This window comes from Populus nigra, chromosome 7 (assembly GCF_951802175.1).
Source record: "Populus nigra chromosome 7, ddPopNigr1.1, whole genome shotgun sequence".
Taxonomy (NCBI): domain Eukaryota; kingdom Viridiplantae; phylum Streptophyta; class Magnoliopsida; order Malpighiales; family Salicaceae; genus Populus; species Populus nigra.
In genome coordinates this window covers 17,987,952-18,006,277 of record NC_084858.1, presented here as the reverse complement: position 1 = coordinate 18,006,277, position 18,326 = coordinate 17,987,952, and the positions used below count along the sequence as shown (strand labels likewise).

The 18,326-nt window shown below is 36.5% G+C and overlaps 3 protein-coding genes across 10 annotated transcripts; 1 reads left to right on the top strand and 2 right to left on the bottom strand.

Moving 5' to 3' along the window:
- The first annotated feature begins 295 nt into the window (after nucleotides 1-295).
- On the top strand, nucleotides 296-4,367 carry LOC133699791 (uncharacterized). Of its 2 annotated transcripts, XM_062123253.1 has the most exons (4): nucleotides 296-556; nucleotides 1,411-2,738; nucleotides 2,866-3,849; nucleotides 3,937-4,367. In XM_062123253.1, the coding sequence occupies exons 2-4, from the start codon at nucleotides 1,554-1,556 to the stop codon at nucleotides 3,973-3,975; spliced, it is 2,208 nt and encodes a 735-aa protein (XP_061979237.1). In that variant the 5' UTR covers nucleotides 296-556; nucleotides 1,411-1,553; the 3' UTR covers nucleotides 3,976-4,367. The 2 variants fall into 2 exon arrangements, with proteins under 2 accessions (XP_061979237.1, XP_061979238.1); XM_062123254.1 differs by lacking the exon at nucleotides 296-556 and having other exon boundaries at nucleotides 1,400-2,738.
- Nucleotides 4,368-4,921: 554 nt separating this feature from the next.
- LOC133699183 (uncharacterized) lies at nucleotides 4,922-9,932 on the bottom strand. The gene is made up of 8 exons (XM_062122338.1): nucleotides 9,579-9,932; nucleotides 8,697-8,773; nucleotides 7,246-7,633; nucleotides 7,046-7,122; nucleotides 6,909-6,945; nucleotides 6,230-6,437; nucleotides 5,572-5,968; nucleotides 4,922-5,432 (listed from the first exon to the last, which is right to left on the bottom strand). Exons 3-8 carry the CDS (start codon nucleotides 7,568-7,570, stop codon nucleotides 5,292-5,294), a joined length of 1,185 nt encoding a protein of 394 aa, XP_061978322.1. The 5' UTR covers nucleotides 7,571-7,633; nucleotides 8,697-8,773; nucleotides 9,579-9,932; the 3' UTR covers nucleotides 4,922-5,291.
- Nucleotides 9,933-14,091: 4,159 nt separating this feature from the next.
- On the bottom strand, nucleotides 14,092-18,326 carry LOC133699606 (plant cysteine oxidase 5-like). Of its 7 annotated transcripts, none has more exons than XM_062122908.1 (6): nucleotides 18,184-18,326; nucleotides 17,344-17,729; nucleotides 17,053-17,216; nucleotides 16,776-16,923; nucleotides 14,641-14,844; nucleotides 14,092-14,519 (listed from the first exon to the last, which is right to left on the bottom strand). In XM_062122908.1, the coding sequence occupies exons 2-6, from the start codon at nucleotides 17,441-17,443 to the stop codon at nucleotides 14,398-14,400; spliced, it is 738 nt and encodes a 245-aa protein (XP_061978892.1). In that variant the 5' UTR covers nucleotides 17,444-17,729; nucleotides 18,184-18,326; the 3' UTR covers nucleotides 14,092-14,397. The 7 variants fall into 7 exon arrangements, with proteins under 7 accessions (XP_061978892.1, XP_061978898.1, XP_061978897.1 ...); XM_062122914.1 differs by having other exon boundaries at nucleotides 17,344-17,481; nucleotides 18,184-18,306; XM_062122913.1 differs by having other exon boundaries at nucleotides 17,344-17,503; nucleotides 18,184-18,304.

Genomic DNA, 18,326 nt, shown 5'->3' with positions numbered 1-18,326 from the left:
TCATAAAAAATCATATAGTAATATTTTCATAAATGTGTGGAGCATAAGTCAGTCTGGGTTTTTATCTATAGTGGATTGGATATTTAATCCTTAACTTTTCATTAATTTAATGAATTATGAAATGAAGCACATTATTGTTGAAAATTCAGTAAAAGGAGAAGACCAAGCGACTTAGAATTAGAACAACGTAGCAAAGGGGTTATCCCTGTCTCAGTCAGCTTCTCCCCATGATGTCGAGTGCCTTGCCCTTGTATCTTTCTTACTGTATAATACTTGCAAGCACAAAGCAAAAGGAAAGTAGTGGTAATAAGCTCTCTCTCTCTCTCTCTCTCTCTCTCTCTCTCTCTCTCTCTCTCTCTCTTTTCTTTGTTTTCACTCATTCCCCAAATTCATGCCATAATTTTAGGATCCCTTTGCAGTAACACCAACCTCACTTCTTTTGCTCACTCATTCACTGGTTTTGTGCTCCACGTCCTTCTCTCTTCCTTCCAGTTTCATTTGTTGAACTTGTAACTTTGATAAACACTGGCCAAAGCTTTATCATTGGACCATTCAGGTATGTTCTTTGCATCTATTTTTATTTCAAGAATGTTAAAGCAATCCCTTTGTTTAAATTGCCTATTCCAGTTTCTTTTTTGGTTTTTGGAAGTTCATTGATTTTTCTGTCAGTTTGTTGGTTCTTGGTTAAAGATTTATGAGTGGATGATGTTTCAACTGTTTAGAGTAAGTGTTAGTTTAAAGATGTTGATGAGGTTGGTTGTTTCTTGACCAGAACACATGCTTTCTTGATAATGCATGCCACTTGCATAAAGTAGATGAAGATTCAGGTCATGCAATAAATTCCCATCTTGATTTTTTTTTTGAGTTTAATGAAACGATAATCTTGGCAATCGTATGGCTATGCTAATTTGATAACTGTATCTGTGTGGTTAAAATCGGATCTTGGCATAACTTTCCCATCTTGGTTGCTGAGAAATTGAAGAAGAAAATAAGGAAAGAAGAATTGGATATTGCTTTTCATTGATGTGCTCTGAGCTTCAGGAGAGTTTGTTGGATGAGGTTATTGTTTCACAGATCCCAATATATATATATATATATATATATAGAGAGAGAGAGAGAGAGAGAGAGAGAGAGAGGTTATTGTTTCACAGATCCCAATATCCTGAACATTATATGGCTATGGATAATATAAATGTCTTCATGTTTCGTTTTCCTACTTTACTTAAGGGAACAATAAATGCTCTTGCTCTTCAAGTGTTGTTATATGATGACATGCTCTTTTGGAACGTGCACATATCATTTCTATCATGCCATGTATAAGTTGAAATTGCGCTTATGAGTTACTATGGTGTATGCTATTTATTAAGATGCTTGGATTGTTCTCCTAACTGTTAATCAGTTTATTTTCAGATCATTCATTTTGTAGAGCTGGGATATAGAGGGATTTGCCATGGTTGCACCTATGGTTCTTTCTCATCGGCAATCACATTTTCTTGATTGGTAAACTTCCGTCAAAGAGTGAGTTGATAGAAGTTGTTTGGTTCTGAGAAGCAATGGCGGAACGGAAATTGAATTTAAATGCACCGCTCCTATCAGTGAGGCGAATTTCTAACATAGCAACAACTTCAGATGGAGCAAAAACTAAGAAACTTGAGAATTCCCGGCTCAATAGACGCCATGCTCTTCCTCCATACAAACCAGACACAAGTTTGGATCAAGTGACTGAACCTGTTGCAGTTCCTTTCCACTGGGAACAGATCCCTGGTAGAGCAAAGGATAATTCTATGGAGCCACCTAAAGTTGCCGAGGATGCTTCTGTTACTCCAAAGGTTCCTCCTAGAAGGTCGTTGGATATTGTAAGGCACCATAAGGGAAAACGTGAGCCTAAAGTCCCCAAGGAGGCTTCTGTTAAGCCACTTATTTCTTCCAGAAGGGTGTTGGATGTTGTAAAGCACCAGAAGGAAAAGCCAGAGCCTAAAGTCCCCAGGCAGGCTTCTGTTACTCAAAGGAATCCTCCGAGAAAGGTGTTGGATCTTGCAAAGCACCAGAAGGAAAAGAAATCCAACGATCAAAGTTTGTCTAGGCCCAAAGCTGAAGCAAATTCTTTCAACAAGAACGTAAGAAAGTTAGATTACTCTAGAGAGGGACCCAATGAGAAATCAGGTATGAATTCAGATGACGATGATGTTTACTCTGATGCACTTGACACTTTGTCCCCAACAGATTCAATCTCCATGAACTGTAGTGCAAGTGGTGTGAGTGGCTTTGATGTTCCGGTTGTGAAGCCATCAGGAACCTTTTCCAAGGATCAACAAACACGAGATTTCATGATGAATCGCTTCTTACCTGCGGCCAAGGCAATGGCTTTGGAGCCAGCTCATTATGCTTCAAGAAAGCAACCTGTGGTAGTTGAACAATTAAGACAAATTACGAAGGTGGTTCATGGGAATAGGACACCTCCTCCTAGTAAATCTCAGTCAATAATTATCTCAAATTATGGCCAGGATATTGAAGAGAAAGAAAGTGAAGATGAATATGATGGGTATGAAGGTTCTGGGAATATATCAACTAAAGCTTGTGGTTGGTTTCCTCGCTTATGCTTCAAGAATTCATTGGGTCTCCTAAATCCCATTCCTGGATTGAAACTTAGGACTCAGGCTTCCAAGTCTTCTACCAATGATGTTGAAAAACTGAGCAGAGCTTCTCCGAACAGATCTGTTAGTCAAATCGTGAAAAAGGTTAGAATAGAACTCATTCTTTCCCTTCAATTATTTTTCCTTCGGTTAGTACCGAATGTTTCTGTTATAATTAGTGGAAGTTGTCTTTCAATGCTAAAATCACTTACAATTTTGCGATGCTTTTCAGCACTTAAAAGATGCTGCTAATAAGCTAAAGCAAGATAGCGGAGGGCAATCACCTAGGCTGCCGGAGGTTGAGAACAAGCTGTCCTGTGCATCTAATCGGTTCATCTATGCAAGTGATCGGCAAACAATGAGCCGGACATCTCCTTTTAGGCGCTCAGCTGGTACATCTCCTTTCAGACGCTCAGGGTGCGTATCTCCTTATCGCAATGAAGCGCCTCAATCTCCCTTCCGTGGCAGGGGATTTCTAGGCACTCCTAAAGAGGCTGAGGATTTGAGAGCCAGTAGGTTGAATTTGTACAAAGGCATTAGCAAGTCTCAGGAACTATCATCCTACTATGGTGCTAAACGAGGGTCTCGCCCAGCAAGCCCTGTTGTTGAGAAGACACTGTATGTAGATACTGTACATAAGGCAGGAATATTGTTCCCAGATTCACGTTCTTCAAATATCAAAAAGTATGTGGACTCTGAAAAAAGGGACTTTAAGACACCCTTGAAAAGCAGAGAAATGAAAGAAGCAGCTGGTGAAGAGTCTTCTTTCCAAGATGCAGAATTCCTGAATTTTCTGAAAGCAGAGAGTGAACTGGAAAATAAAGTCCCCGGGTCTGCGGATGCTGATTCAGCTTCTCTTTCAGACAAACCAGACTTGATGGAGGACTATTCTAAAGCTTTAGTGTGTATAAGTGCAACTACTGAAGAAAATGTAAATATTGATGGTGATCAGATTTCAAAAGAAGATGATACAGGAAATGTGAAAAACAGTTTAGTACAGTCTCCTCTTGCCCCAATTCTACCGAAATCACCGTCGGAATCTTGGCTTTGGCGAACCCTGCCTTCATTCTCGTCACAAAATTCACTTTCACATCTGCATCGGGGAACCAGTTTTCAGAGCAAATGGCAGGATACTAATACGCCCTCTACTAATACCAAATGGGAAACCATTGTTAAATCATCATATTTGCATCACGATCATGTACGCTATTCTGAGGTAATGCCGTTACTCTCAATCTTCTTCGTTTTTCTTCCAGTTTCATGTTAAGTTTTAGAAGAATTTAACATTAGTATTCATTTTCAGGAATTAATCCCTCACGCTTCTAAACACTCCAAAAGTTAGAGATGCAGAGCTCTTTCCAAATTCTTAACAGCAATTGTTTTGTTTGGATATTTTGCCCTCGGATATGATCAAAGGCAATTTAAATCTTCCAGTCTACATTTTTTTTGTGAGATCATGCTCTGATTATTCAATCCTCCTATAGTTGGTAGATGGAATTCAGCAGTCAGTTTTGTTGAAATTTCCAAGTTTTCTTAACCCCCCCTGTGATGTGCCTCCTCGCATTCATACAGGGGTGAGGTGATTGGCCAATAAGCCATTATATTCCTTGTATTGGTGGCTTACAGTTTAAGCTGCTGTTTTGCTTTTATTTTCGGATTCTGTTGATCCTTGTGTTTATAGAAATCAGTAACTCATTATGGTGATGAATGAAATTACACGTTTGATTGTGATAATGTCTATTCTACAGAAGCCTTGTATATTCATTGTGAACAAGTTCTGTTATATTCTGGAAGGCCCTAAAATTGATTGTTCTGCCATCCAAGCATTGGTGGCATGGTGCTGCTATTGTTTCTTTACATCTGCATGTACACACATGTTATTCAGTACTCCTCTTAGATTCCCTTCTTTCATGCCTGTAATCTTTCAGTCCAGTTCATCAAAGAATTCTGAATAAGAGAGCCCCAGTCTAGCTTTAGGACTTGCCATTTTTAAGGGGAAAAAGTGGGGTTAGAAAACATTACGATGTATTTGCCATGTCATGATCTTAAGCACTTTTGGAACTAGATCCAGAAACAAGAAAGGGAGATTTAGAGAGGTCCCAATCCCCGTAGTTACTATATTTAGCAGCAGCACAATTCTACAATCTCAAACACCTCATCTCGAGGATGGGTTGTCTTCTTTTCATTTAACATGTCGTTAATAATTGAGGTTGAATGACATGTCTTCCATATCACTCATGGCATTGAGATGTCATTCTTTGCTATTTGCAGAAGCAAGCAGTATCGAATTTCTGTTGAGACATTGTGAAAATACTTCGATAGACAATAACTCATCACTCACAAACACACTGCCCTTTTTGTTCAGAAAAAGGGAGAAAAAAAGTTACACATTAGCGTTTGCTTTCATCCAAAACTGAATCAATTACCACCTGCACACTGATGACAAGATGAACATTCTAAGAAAATAAACAGCGAAGAGCATAAAAAGACTACTAATGCTTAAGTGACTCCAGGGACAAGTACTTAAAAAAATCTGAACTACTCCTATATATATATGATTTTCTCTACATAGTCAGATATTCTTAAGTACTAAGCCTAGCTAAACATATTGTATATATAGACTAAGTTTCTATAAAAGTTTCACTGTCTTCATGGCCATCAAGAAAGTGAAAGCTTGGTGCTAATTTCCTGTGTGCTTCTACAATGAGTCTTACGGTCTTTGATTCCAACTCTTTGGCTCAGTCTCAGTTGCAGATCAGGCAGCCATTCCTTGTCCTTCAACATTTTATCATGATTCAGCTGCATGCGAATCAAGGGAGAAATAGAAAATAAATGAAATGAGAGAGAGAGAGATCACAAAATAAAAGGATTGCGAAATAAGGTGTTGAAGTATGGTTATTGCATGTCCTATATAATAACTCTAAATTCGAAATGTTACCTCAACCCGAAATGGGGACTCAAACTCTGGTTTAAAGCTATTGAAATTGCCAATGGAGAGTGACGAATTGAATAAGGATTGCTTTATCTTTATGTCATTTCCAGAGTTGCCTCCATTTGGCTTCCAATAGCAGGTTGTCTCGAACGACCTTGGCAACGAACAATTTTGATGTGCTTGAGGTGGAGAGCAACTATTAGTACAGGTGACGCTGGTGGGATTATTTCTGATAATTTTCCATCTATTTTTAACCATTTCGAGTGGAGGCCACCGACGCTCTTCTAGAAATCTGACAGGTCTCATTGGCCTTATTTCGGTGGTACTTGTGTCTAATCCTTGTCCGAGATCCTTTCTTGCCAAACTACTTACTCCATGCTTATCAACTCCCCATTGCTGGCACCTATAATATTGACCAGAAAGAAAGATCAAAATGGAATTAGAGATGTGAAGAATTCTTACTCTCGAGCTTAATGGGATATAGGAAACTCGTGATCAATTTTCTAGCTTTTCTTATCCCAATTTGATCGCTTCTTTGGATCAATGTTTCAATCTTGTTTCTCTTTAAAACAAAAAGGAAGTATCCTCTTCCTTATAAACCTTTATATGGAAAACAAAAGTGTTTAGTATAACAAGATTTTCACAATGCATATTGATTGTTTACCTTGAGAAACTGGTTTTATTACTTAATGGTCTCTGGAAGAGGGAAGAGTGCAAAAGGCTGTTGCCAAAAGTATGCTCAGTAGAATTTCTGGCTAAAACAATTCCACCACTCTCCATTCTGAAGCATTGTTGAGGATTGGCTGGCATTTGGTGGAACTTGCTTGGAATGTAACCTCTTCCTTGCATTGATCTGTATGTTTGACATAGCACTGTATAACAAAAGCAAGGGTTTACCATTTCATTTATGCTTGGCTTAAATATTATTTACAAAATTCTTTTATTTTCGTATTCTTTCCCCCATGAAACCAGAAGAGAAGGCGGGGCAGCCATTCATGTCAAGGCTACTGAAATGCTTTAACTTGTTATTTGGGATTGCAGAATACATGAAGGTTAGAATGGCAGGAGAAATTATTTAACAAGAGACACGAGTACTCGAGTTTTTATCACAAATGTACATCTAATTATGGAATATCTGTGATTAAGTAAATTTATCTATTATTCAGCTAGAAAAACAAGGATGATTGATTATTTTTAACAAGATATTAAAAACTTGTGATCATGAAACATATCAGCTTCCTTGTAATGGCCAACACAGGCCTGGGATAACTTCTCTCTACTCAGGTTCATTATGATTCACTATACTAGGCACAAATTAATAATAATGAAAAAGTAAGCTTCACCTTGGCCGGCCTCGTCAAGCTTCTTACTTCGGTACATCTTATATGCACAATGAGAAAAGAGTAAGTTAGGAAAACAAAAAAAATGGTGAATCAGAAATTACAAGTAAACATGGTTAAACACTGATTTTAGCGAGTACCTGTAAATGACTCTTTACATGAGCAATGCTAAGTCCCCTCACATTCATTAACTGAAGAACTAACTTGGGAGTTGCTTCTTCGCCAATTCAAAGAAGGTGCAAGTAAGTTATAAAATGAAATAATTGTTTTTTTTTAATTAAAATAGTATGATCCAATTATAAATTTCTATCAATTTCAACAAACTTCATTTTTAACTTACTCTCTTGTCCACCAAGCCTTTCAACGGCATGCACAAAAGAGAGATGGAGATCAGGAGTCCATCGTAGCCGAGGCATTTTTGATCTAACGTATTGCCTTACTGTGGACTTACGTTCATTTCTCTCTGCAGACGTAGCATTATTAGCATAATTCTCTTCTGTTCTCTTCTCAGCATCAGAATTGCTAACTTCAACAGTGCCGATGTCCTCTCCGCTGCTTGCTTCTTCATTCAAATCGAAGGATGACATCAAAGACGTGTTATCATCAGCTGGGTCCTCACATCCACCCATCTTTTCTTGATCACCAATCTTTAATTCTTCTTCCATTGCCTACTTGTTTTCCTTCAATGACTTCAAATACTGAGTTTCTATATATCTGAGGCTTCTGTTCTGTTAAAAGAAAAGGGAGCTATTAATCGCAAGCTTATAAATAAAGGCATGCATTTTAAATTTCTTTAAGACTCAAAAACTGGTATGATAGCACTAGTAGCTGCATTGCTGTTTATTTGTTTGTTTTTGTTTTTATTTATTTTTTATGGAAGGCCCCATATAGTCTTTGGTTACACGAAGAGGGATACCCTCCTCAGCTCTGAAATCCCACCCCAACCTTCTTAAGGGTTTGAATCTGAAACCTCCAACTAGAAAAACCTAAGCCATAACTTTTGGGATGTCCTTTAAATTTGGCCGCACGCATTGAAGTAGTTTAGAACACAGTAATTGACAGTACCGAGTTTTTGATCGACGAAAACTTTTTAAGCCAAAGGGCAAGTAGCTGTGAAAATTATATATGGCACATCGCACAAAATCTGTTAGGATATTTATTGTTTTAAACATTTCACATAAGCTGCAATATCGAACCCGTATAAATGGAAGTAGTTTTACATTAAAGGTTTTGTTTAAGCATGGTACTTCAATTTTGTTCTACAAAAATTGTGTTACGTATAGCCTCGTACACTGTCGGATCAAACCTCGATCAGTGAATAATTGCATTAGGTAAGGAAAAAAAAATGTACACCAAATGACCGTAGTAGGTAGACTACCAGTTTTCGATTTATGATGACCTGGCTTCATGGCTGTAAATCCATGGAACGGCACTCGTAAGCAACAATATAGTGGACAATATGGCTCTAAACAACTCCAAATGCTTGAAAATTACTCATCTAAGATCTGGACAGTCTATTTCATGGTATCAAAGGTTTTGTCGTGTTGGTTTGGTCTTATTTGTTGTGGACAAGGTACGTAATTTTTGAGTGAATGACCAGAACACAGCTTTTCTCACAATAAGAACTGATCAAGTAAAGGAATTGAATGAGAAATTACTTTTTCCCCATGCACCAAATCAAGCTGGAAAACAACTAAGAAATATGGCAAAAAGACGGTACTGTCATTTTACGTCAAGATCACTTTTTTTTTCCCTCCCTTTATGGTTCCATTTTATTTAAAGATCACTTACATGGCTATTTCAATGCTTTTGAAACACAAAGTATTCCCAAGCGACCCTTTTTCTGTTCATGATCTCCTATCTGCATTCTGCGAAATGCAAAATTAAGAAAAAAGAAGTTATGTTAGGACTTATGTTGAACACTCAAACTTACATGGCTATGCAGCACAGACAATTAAAAAGGCATGAAAACAAATTAGGATGTTAAAAGTACTTTTGAAATGACAAAATTAAATTACTTGATTTTCTTTCATGAATTTGCAAAATGATCAAATGGTATACAGTTCCACTATGATCTGACAACATATGGGCTCTTATAAATAGAGTGCTAAACCATCAATCAACATGAAACTATCAAACCACATAGCTGTTTTCCAATCATTTCTAGTAAGTAGATGGTTTATCATCTAAATATGAAGTTAAACATGCAGCAAGCAAGAGATGAAGAAGTCATGATTTCAGATTCCAGTAAACAAGCAGAAATATAATGGTGATGCAAGGACTTTACTTAGGTCATGAAGTCTCTCAAAATTAAACCAAAAAGAAAAAAAAAAAAGGCCATGAAGAAATCATAAGGGATAAAAAAAATTGGCATCCATAAAATATATTTTAGTTAATTTAAACTGGATAAAGGGTGAAGAAAACTGGCAAACAAATCATCTTCGTCCATCACTTAAAAGAAAAAAAAAAAAAACCTTCTTTATCTCTTTTCCAAGAGTCTCGGAAAACATTTATAACTGTATGAAGAATAAAAAAGAAAGAAAGAAAGAAAGAAGAAACCCAAGCTAGCTAGCTGATTCACTCAATACATAACTAAAACCATAAGACCAATAGTACAATTATTTGTTCATATATATAAGTTGATTTCCTAAACCCTAAATAGTAAATACAAACCAGTTGGTGTTGATGATGATGATGCCTCGATCATGCATAGCCATTCCAATTTGTTGGTGGGATTGTCTATAGCTTCAGATCATTATACATACATATCGCCAGACTAATGATCCTGGCGTGCCTCTTCCAAACTTGAAAATTGACGTAGACTTAGTTCTTCAGAGAGAGGGAGGGGGAGAAAGAAGAGGGGAGAGGCAGTGTTTTCTGTGTTGGGTTTTTGGTGTGTGATGATGTTTTTTATTATTATTTTTACTATTATTACTGTTATTGTATCAAAGAAAAACCATGGAATCAAAGTCATCAAAGCTCACCAGATATTCTAAGACTAACATGTGGTTAATTAATAAGATTAAATACAAATCAACGATTTTTAGGACAGCCCAGCTTGTGCTCTTTAAAATGGCATTATGGATACAGATGCGACTGTTGGAGAGCATCATGTGACTCCAAAAACCCTTTCTTTCTTTCTTTCTCTTCTTCTTTGACAGTTGTCCCTCCAAAATCCCTCTCGTGATTATCTTATTTCTTCTTTGACCTATGTTACAGGCTTCTCTCTTTCTTATTAACTTTTTTTTAAAAAAAATCTTGGCTTCAAAGTTTTACTATTAACATTAATATAAAACTATTCTTCATAAATTTAATTTCTTAAGTTAAAATAATTTTTTAATATGATGTTAAAGTATTGTTAATTAAATGGGAACGAGTTATTATATATATATATATATATATATATATATATATATATATATATATATATATATATATATATATATATATATATATATATATATATATATATATATATGTCATTTCTCTGTAATAATTGTAAATAAATAAATGTGGGACCTTTCATTTCATCGACCCATCAATTTTCTTCCCACCTAAACAGAGACTAGTAGTTTTTTTTTTACTCTATGAACAACAGTACTGTTTCTTCCTGTCCCTATGTTCTTATTGTTAATTAGTGTCTACAGCTTTCTTCTGCAAAGCATGTGGCTCTATGACTTTGATTTAATTATTGGTCCGACCCAAAAATAATTGATCGGTCGTTGAAGAAATACTACCAGCTGAATGCGTTAGTCAATTTTGGTAGGACTTTTGCATTCTAACAAATCTATCCTCAACAAGTTCATTATTTTTTTGCAAATGGGAGAATCGTTGAGTTTCCATAACATTTGACAAATGAAATTTGCTGAACGTGCTGAGATCATGATGCCGATGGTGACCTTTTATTTTTGGAAAAAAGAAATGCATACGTACGTGAATTTAAGTTTTCCATGAGTACATTGGTTTGAAAATACGAACTGCATGATCCCATAAAGTATTCTTATACTTGATAGGTGTGTTTTGTTAGTTTTCTATATGAACAAACAACAGCAACGTTTTTCTAATCAGCTCCTGAATGGAACTTTTATTTGGAGGAAAATTAAGCTTTAGCTTATAATATATAGCAACCACTATGGTCGAAAGACAAATTAATGATTTTGGCATAGAACCGTCCGGTCGGAGGAAGAGCCTGCACAAGGATCGGCATAGAAAAGGCAAGAACGTATATAATTCCCACATATATTCTTCCTTGCTGCTAGGATTGCTGAATCTGAGGAATGAGAAGCTTCAAATTGTCACCACAAGCTGAAATGTCAATGTTTATCTTTAGCCGAGAAGCTAGATTAAGACCTACGGGTTAATTAGCAAGAACTAAATATAATTAGGAGGTTTAAACAGATCCACTGACAACAAGTAATTAAACATGTGTATCATCACCCCACTTTTTCATGGTTAAACAAATAGTCTAAACTAATTACATTACTTCGAGCTCAGTGTAGAGTAACAAGGATTGCATACACTTAGTGTCCCTAATTATTTTGAATTGTTATTTTTTTTCCCTTTTTCCGAGGGCAATTGAATTTCGAAATCTGTGTGATAAGCAAGCAGCAGAGATCACAACTTCAAAAGGTAAGCAAAGCTTTAAAACTAGACTTTATAAAAAAAAAAAAAAAAAAAACGTTGAAGAGTTTCTTCTAACATGAACGAAAAGAAAGTTTCTGTGTTTTGCTTCACGAAACATTAAGAAAAAACAATCTTAAAAGTTATATTTCATATCTCAATATATATTTCAAATATTTTTTTTCTCCTCATTATTAACATTAAAAGCTCAGTCAATTCTTATGCTTCCCCTATGAGTAGAAGTTGTGGATTTGATTCTTCAAATGAGAGCAAACCTTAATTCCCAAACATCAAAAAAATAAAAAAGCATTGTCAACATGTTGTCAAACATCTCTATGTTCCCCTCCTTTGATTATCAATAAACTTCATGAATAAATAAAAATCTTTCAGTGTGTGTGTGTATAGTTCTTGCCAAAGAAGAAAGGAAAAAAAAAAGAAATCAATAGTTTTTTTTCCTAAATATATCAAGTGCTATCGAATTTTTATTTTCAAATTATACTCTCTTATTAATATTCCCTAAAGATTTAATTAATAAAAGAAGCTTGACAAAACATATGTAGTTGGACAAAAAATAGAGATGATGAGGTGGGGGTGGGGATGGAAGCATACGCAGAGACAGCTTGGTCTCCCATCTACATAACTATATATTCCATAAATATATGATTTTCAAACTGCATTCTATTCTTTATCCCTTCCCCCGACCATCCAAAGGGCTTACTTTTCAAAGCTAATCGGCAAGAGTTTGGACTGTTTTGTCTCCATATGACAAAGAGCTACTTTCTTCAAACTTACTATATTACTAGACATATAGTCTTTGGGAAATTAAGGAGGGGGGGGAATCACTTGAAGGATTAGGTATGGCAAGAAGACACCCAAATCTGGCTCGTTATGAGTGACGGGTGCATATATTTTCGTCGCCGTGGAGATGGAGAAAGAGAAGACAGATATTCTGAGCATTAAACTAAGTTCATGATCAGAGAAATCTACGTGGGAAGAGAAGTAAAGGGAGCATGATAAGCAACTCCTAGACCTATATATGTATGTACCTAGAAAATAGTCGATAGTCGATACCCTGTCTTGTCGCGTGCATGGGGAGTTGACAATTTATTGATATTCTAGACCCTCCGAGAATCTTTCAAAGAATTGCTACTTTGCACTCCAGATTTATTTCATTTCATAGACAAAGACACCCAACTAGCATATGACCACATAATATGGACCGTAAGAAAATATATTGCTAAATGTTTTCGAGTGGGAAATGGGAATTTAAGAAAGGTATGTCAAGGGGAAATATATATATATATCCATTGTACCTTTCCTTTTTTTTATTATTCAATCATTGTCAAGTTTTATTTTTCTTCGAGTTCTTAGTGCTTTTTAGGATCCTGATATCAATTCCCATTGGATCGTTGGCTCTTTGGGGTTCGGAATCTGTCATTGACCATACTGATGATGATGCATGAGCAGTGGACCGGCTTGCCAAAAAAACCTGTGTGTCTGAACATAGGTGCACAATGGATATATATAGACATACGCATAAAGAGATGGAAAAAAAAAGTATTTAAAATGACGACGACGATGATTTGGTTGCTAGGTTAGATGTCGCTGCTGCTGCTGGCGGTCATCGTCCAGGCATGGGGAAAGGGGAAGCCCAAAAAATATTAAAATGTGAGACTTAGATTCTTGGAAACCTGCCCGATCGAGGAGGAGGAGCATGTGTTCCAGATGTGTAGATCAATGAGGTATTGGCAAAAGATCCTGTTACCTTTCATTTAGACAGAGATCTGACACTCGCAACCCGAGTGAGTAGCCCATGTTTTCGATGCTGAAAGGGGCCTAGCGACAAGGAAAGAGTTAGGGTTTTTCGCGGTGGTGGGTGGGTTTCACTTTTATGTATTTTTTGGATGTGGAAGGGAGGGGGCATTTCATTTATCATATTCCACATTAAAGTGGGCATTGAAAAGTGTTGGTTTCAGTCATCTGAATGCTGGAAAGCTAATTAACGCCAACCCATTTTTATATGACTACGTTAGTTCTTGAAGAACAGCGATGTTGCTCATCAGGATGGACACCGTCAGGTGGCACAGAACCAAATATATAAATAAAGGAGATGAACCTCCCACGTTTGGAGATAGCAGATTCCTCAGGTGGAAAATGGTTCCAGGCTGTCAAGTGTCTAGGTTTGGAGATAGCAGCAGCCTGCTGCGCACTGAGATCAATAGGATTTTGTCCATGGTTACTCGCAACGGTAGTTTATTGCCAATTCTCTGCTCTGTGGAGTGCACCAGTAGTCCTCGAATCTAACCAGAGAAAAAGAGTTCATGTAATAAACATTAAACTGCCCTCCAATCTGCAGCAAAGTAGCTGTGAAAGCTCAAAGATGATCAGCGTAATCTACTCTCCCACCCATGAGCTATATCTGAGCTGGTACCAAGAGGATATTCAATAAACCATTAAATACAGAACTTATCACAGAAACGTTGGCACCAAAGTTTCCACAAACATTGCAATAATCTAGCAAACACAGACCTTGCAGTAAAAGTTACATGCCAGAGAAGATACCAGCTTAAGAAAAATACTCTTCGAGCAACTCATTTATTGCAAAAATGACCAATCAAATATAAGGGAAAAAAGAACACATTCTTTTTTTTTCCCCAATTGCCATTTATCACCGACTCCAATACATAAAATATGTACAGCAAATACCTTGACAATGCCAACAAGTGATTATTACTGCCTGCCCATGTTAGTTGACAACTAACTTTTTCAGCAACTAACTTTTTCAGCAATAAATTCCTTAGTTCTTCATTTGTTCATCTAATCTGATTGATGGTATTGTACATCCTGTCCAAAAAATATAACAAAAAACCTTTTAACGTCTAATAGGAGGGCCTTTGTACAGCCCCCTCCATACCACGAAGTTTTCTGGAGGTTGAGTTTCTTCTAACCAAGTGATTTCAGAGGGTTCAATGCCACACAATGCTTCAGTTCCTTCTGCAAAGGGAGAATTAAAAAATCAGAAGAGAGAGAGAGAGAGAAGAGAGAAGTAGAAGTGCTTAAAAATTTAAATTGGAGATAAAAGAGAGAAGAAGAGTAGAGAAAATAATATTTATACCTGGCAGTTCTCGTTTTGGGGTCCGTCGGAAATATGAGCAGTGTCGCCCATCTTCTGAGGAATAAGGTGGTGAAAGAACATCAAACAGAGCACAGGGTGTCAAGGCTTTGAAACAATGAATGTTGCCACCACTGGTAGGATATAGAACTGTTGTACCACAAGGTGCTGTCATTTCATAATCTCTAACAAGTCTTGCAGGTCTTGCTGTAAATTTCAACCATCAAACTCAATTTTTCAAAAAAAGGTGCAATAGACAACCAAAAAAAGAACATGCTTAACCAAATTACTGCTCTATCAGGATGAACAGGGAGAAATGTGATCTTATATGCAACTAGAATGTATGTGCATTCCAACCAAATTAATCCTCTCTAAATACATTGATGCTGCTTAACCCGTAATGTCATTGAAGTATGCAATTTCCCAGAGAATGAGAATTTAAGAAATGAATTGAAGAGAATTTAAATGATTACTTGGACCTTGCAATGACTTAAAATTTACAAAAAGCAAACACCTAGAATTAGTTGTTGGCTCACAAATGAACTTCCTGTCCAGAAGCATGTAAGCTGCTTTACTGAGTGTGTTCCGGATTGTGGCAGAGTTGACGAAGACCAGGTTTGGAATTCCAAGCATGTGTTTGCTAACTTCTTTCAAAACAATGATTTTGACACTTGTAACTATGGAAATGTGATTTTGATGCCAACCATAGTGTAACTCAACCTCAAAAACAACATTCAGGATTGGATTTTCAAAACCATGGTAGTGAGTGCCTTGGGTTTCAAAACCATGGTTTTAAAGAAAACACCAAACACTCACTCAAGATTCAAAGCTTGCCTTTTTGCTCAACATACTTTAAGAATGTGTTTGGAATTGTGGTTGAGTTGGCAACGAACTTTTTCAATACAATGATTTAAGCAAACTATGGTTCCAAAAACTCAACCCCATACTGATGCTTAATCACCAATCAGGACAGAAGTAGTAGCCCAGATTGCTGATTGTTAAGGTAACTCATGATGCAACAAGAACATTACACCTACAAGCTTACAAATCTTCAATATATCAAAAGAATTGTACTATTTAGGATGAAAAACTGTGCATGAAGAGGATGCAAAAAAACCACCACCATTAACTGATGGGGCCTGCCAGGTCAATGGTTGTGATGATTTCTCTTGCCCCCTTCATGAATGAAATTTGGTGCTATGAGAGTTTAATCTACCAATCCAAAATGAAGAAAACCAAATGCCATACAACCAAACGTACACACTTTCTTTCGAAGGCCTAAAGCACCAACAAACAAAAATCAACAGTCAATTGCAAATCCTAACAACTTTCAACACCATCTGGGACCTACAAAGTAGTTGTAACAAGATCTTTGTGCATGGATTTTTCAAGTTGTAAGAATTTCCCCATATAAGAATCCAAAAGGAAGAAAACTTGTGAAATAAGTGCAACAATACAGTACCAAAGGTGATACTAGTTAATTAAGGCAACGTGGTGAGGATGGGTAAAAATGAGTCTGCTGGTAACCTAGTACCAACTTCAGTGGATGTGATGATGGCAGCACTGGCAAGGATTCTTGCGGCCATCAAGGTCATGAACATATTTGGGATATAGTCTGAAGCAATTTTTCATCAGCTAGGGGCTAATTCTAGACAAACAAGCGGTGAGGATGGGTAAAAATGAGTCTGCTGGTAACCTAGTACCAACTTCAGTGGATGTGATGATGGCAACATTGGCATTGATTCTTGCGGCCATCAAGGTCATGAACATATTTGGGATATAGTCTGAAGAAATTTTTCATCAGCTAGGGGCTAATTCTAGACAAACACCACATGAGATGCATGTTCTCAAGCAAACCATGAGACCTTAGCATAATAAAGCAACTTGTCATACAAATATAATTGGCATTCTTGGATAGATACCAAGATATGCATTTGGCTGATACCAACTATGGGGCACACACAGACAAAAACACATTGCATGTACACAATAAGATCCAGGGTTATAATGTTTGAAATACAACTCAACATAACCATCACGCTGTTGGGGCATATTCTCACACATATCAAACTGAAATTCACCGCTGCTAATTCCATAACATAAACAGCAAAAATTTTAAGGCAAATAATGATAGGCACCTTGGGATGGATCATTAAAACCAGGTAGATCAATCCAATCATAAGATTTTACAAGCAAAGAGCCATAAAGAAGCTTGCTCAACACAGTCATTCCAGGATGATTATGAAGTGGTATGATGGAGGAAGGTGGCATACAGAAGATCCCTATCTGCAACGAAGTACAAGTCCATGAATTCAATTTTTGTGCAATCCATGCAATTGAAATAAAAATTTGCTAAGAGATTCAAACTGTGATTCAAATAGAATGTTGAAACCTGCAGCGGTATTAATCACTTACAGAGAATTTGTCACACTCGTGCAAATGCAAATATTTGATAGGAGGTGGGTACTGAAGTCTCCCATTGTGCCCTTTTCTTCCATTGGTACCATTTATGGGACCTTTCCATTGACATGCTGACTGTGCTTCCTGTTCGAGACCCACATTAGAAGGCTTCATTTGATCTGATATGACAAAACATAAAAGTGTTAAGATAATGGATTTAATCTAAATAGAGGATTCAAAAAAAACTTAATTTAAGAGCAAATGAGCTAATTTGATATGCAAAAAACAAAAGAAATACCCACACACCTAGAATAGCACGGATTTTTTCAAGAGCTTCTTCAGAAACAGGACCATTAGCCGAGAAAGACTCTTTGCAGGCATCATACAGTTTTTGAACAACTGGCATGATGCAAAGAATGTAGCAGCTAACCCACCAACCCAAATCTAATAACAGAAATCACTGAAACTAACTCGAAGAACCACTTATCAATCACCGAACTTGTATTAAAAATTGAGCATCCAAATAAAATTAAAAAAAAACCAACTTGGGCTGCTCTAGTTTACAAGTAAGCATCCAAAAGCAAGTTTCTCTCTCTGCAACAATTCCAAATTCCAGTCCTATGCGAACCAAAAGGATAGCAATATATATGCATTGCCATTAATCAAGCCCAGTCTCAAATAGCTTATAGCACCTAGAAAACCAACATTTAAAAACAAAAATGCCCAAATTACATAAACTGATATTAGTATACTTTGTTCTCTAAGAAACCTAAAAATTATCAAAAATATTTAATATCAATTCAAGAGATTCCATTAAAGTCTATAATTTTACATGTATGTATTTGCAACAAAACACAAATGATGTGAAAAATTGAAAGAGAAACAACTACCCTGATATTATTGAAAAAAAAAACCATCAAGCAAAATTCAACTAATAAGAGCTAAACCCCAGTTTAGATTCAAATAAAAAATATAAAAAAAAAAGAAATAAATACAAAAGACGGCATACCTAGAAAATAAAATCCCCAAAAATCCACATAACAGCATCAACAAAAATTCTTGAACAAAAAAAACCCAAATCTCGAATTCCCAGATCAAAATGAGAAAAATAAAAACATGGGTAGGTAGAGAGAGAGAGAGGAGTACCAGAGAAGAGAAAGGAAAGTCTTCGAAATTGTTTAATCAAAGAAATAAGAATCACCTGAGACAAAAGAAAAGAGATGGTGTAGTCTTTGAGGCCGTTTGGAATTCTAAAAAATTTAAAAAAAAAAATTTTATTAAAAAATAAT

Excerpts from the sequence above, each read along its gene's own strand:
- LOC133699791 (XM_062123253.1), top strand. The coding sequence starts at position 1,554 with ATGGCGGAACGGAAATTGAATTTAAATGCACCGCTCCTATCAGTGAGG. Across the intron at positions 2,739-2,865 it reads TTAGTCAAATCGTGAAAAAG|CACTTAAAAGATGCTGCTAA; the intron begins GTTAGAATAGAA and ends GATGCTTTTCAG. Across the intron at positions 3,850-3,936 it reads ATCATGTACGCTATTCTGAG|GAATTAATCCCTCACGCTTC; the intron begins GTAATGCCGTTA and ends ATTCATTTTCAG.
- LOC133699606 (XM_062122908.1), bottom strand. The coding sequence starts at position 17,443 with ATGCCAGTTGTTCAAAAACTGTATGATGCCTGCAAAGAGTCTTTCTCG. Across the intron at positions 17,217-17,343 it reads AAAAATCCGTGCTATTCTAG|ATCAAATGAAGCCTTCTAAT; the intron begins GTGTGTGGGTAT and ends TTGTCATATCAG. Across the intron at positions 16,924-17,052 it reads ACGAGTGTGACAAATTCTCT|ATAGGGATCTTCTGTATGCC; the intron begins GTAAGTGATTAA and ends ACTTCGTTGCAG.
- LOC133699183 (XM_062122338.1), bottom strand. The coding sequence starts at position 7,570 with ATGGAAGAAGAATTAAAGATTGGTGATCAAGAAAAGATGGGTGGATGT. Across the intron at positions 6,438-6,908 it reads GCTTGACGAGGCCGGCCAAG|TGCTATGTCAAACATACAGA; the intron begins GTGAAGCTTACT and ends TTTGTTATACAG. Across the intron at positions 5,969-6,229 it reads AATAAAACCAGTTTCTCAAG|GTGCCAGCAATGGGGAGTTG; the intron begins GTAAACAATCAA and ends TCAATATTATAG.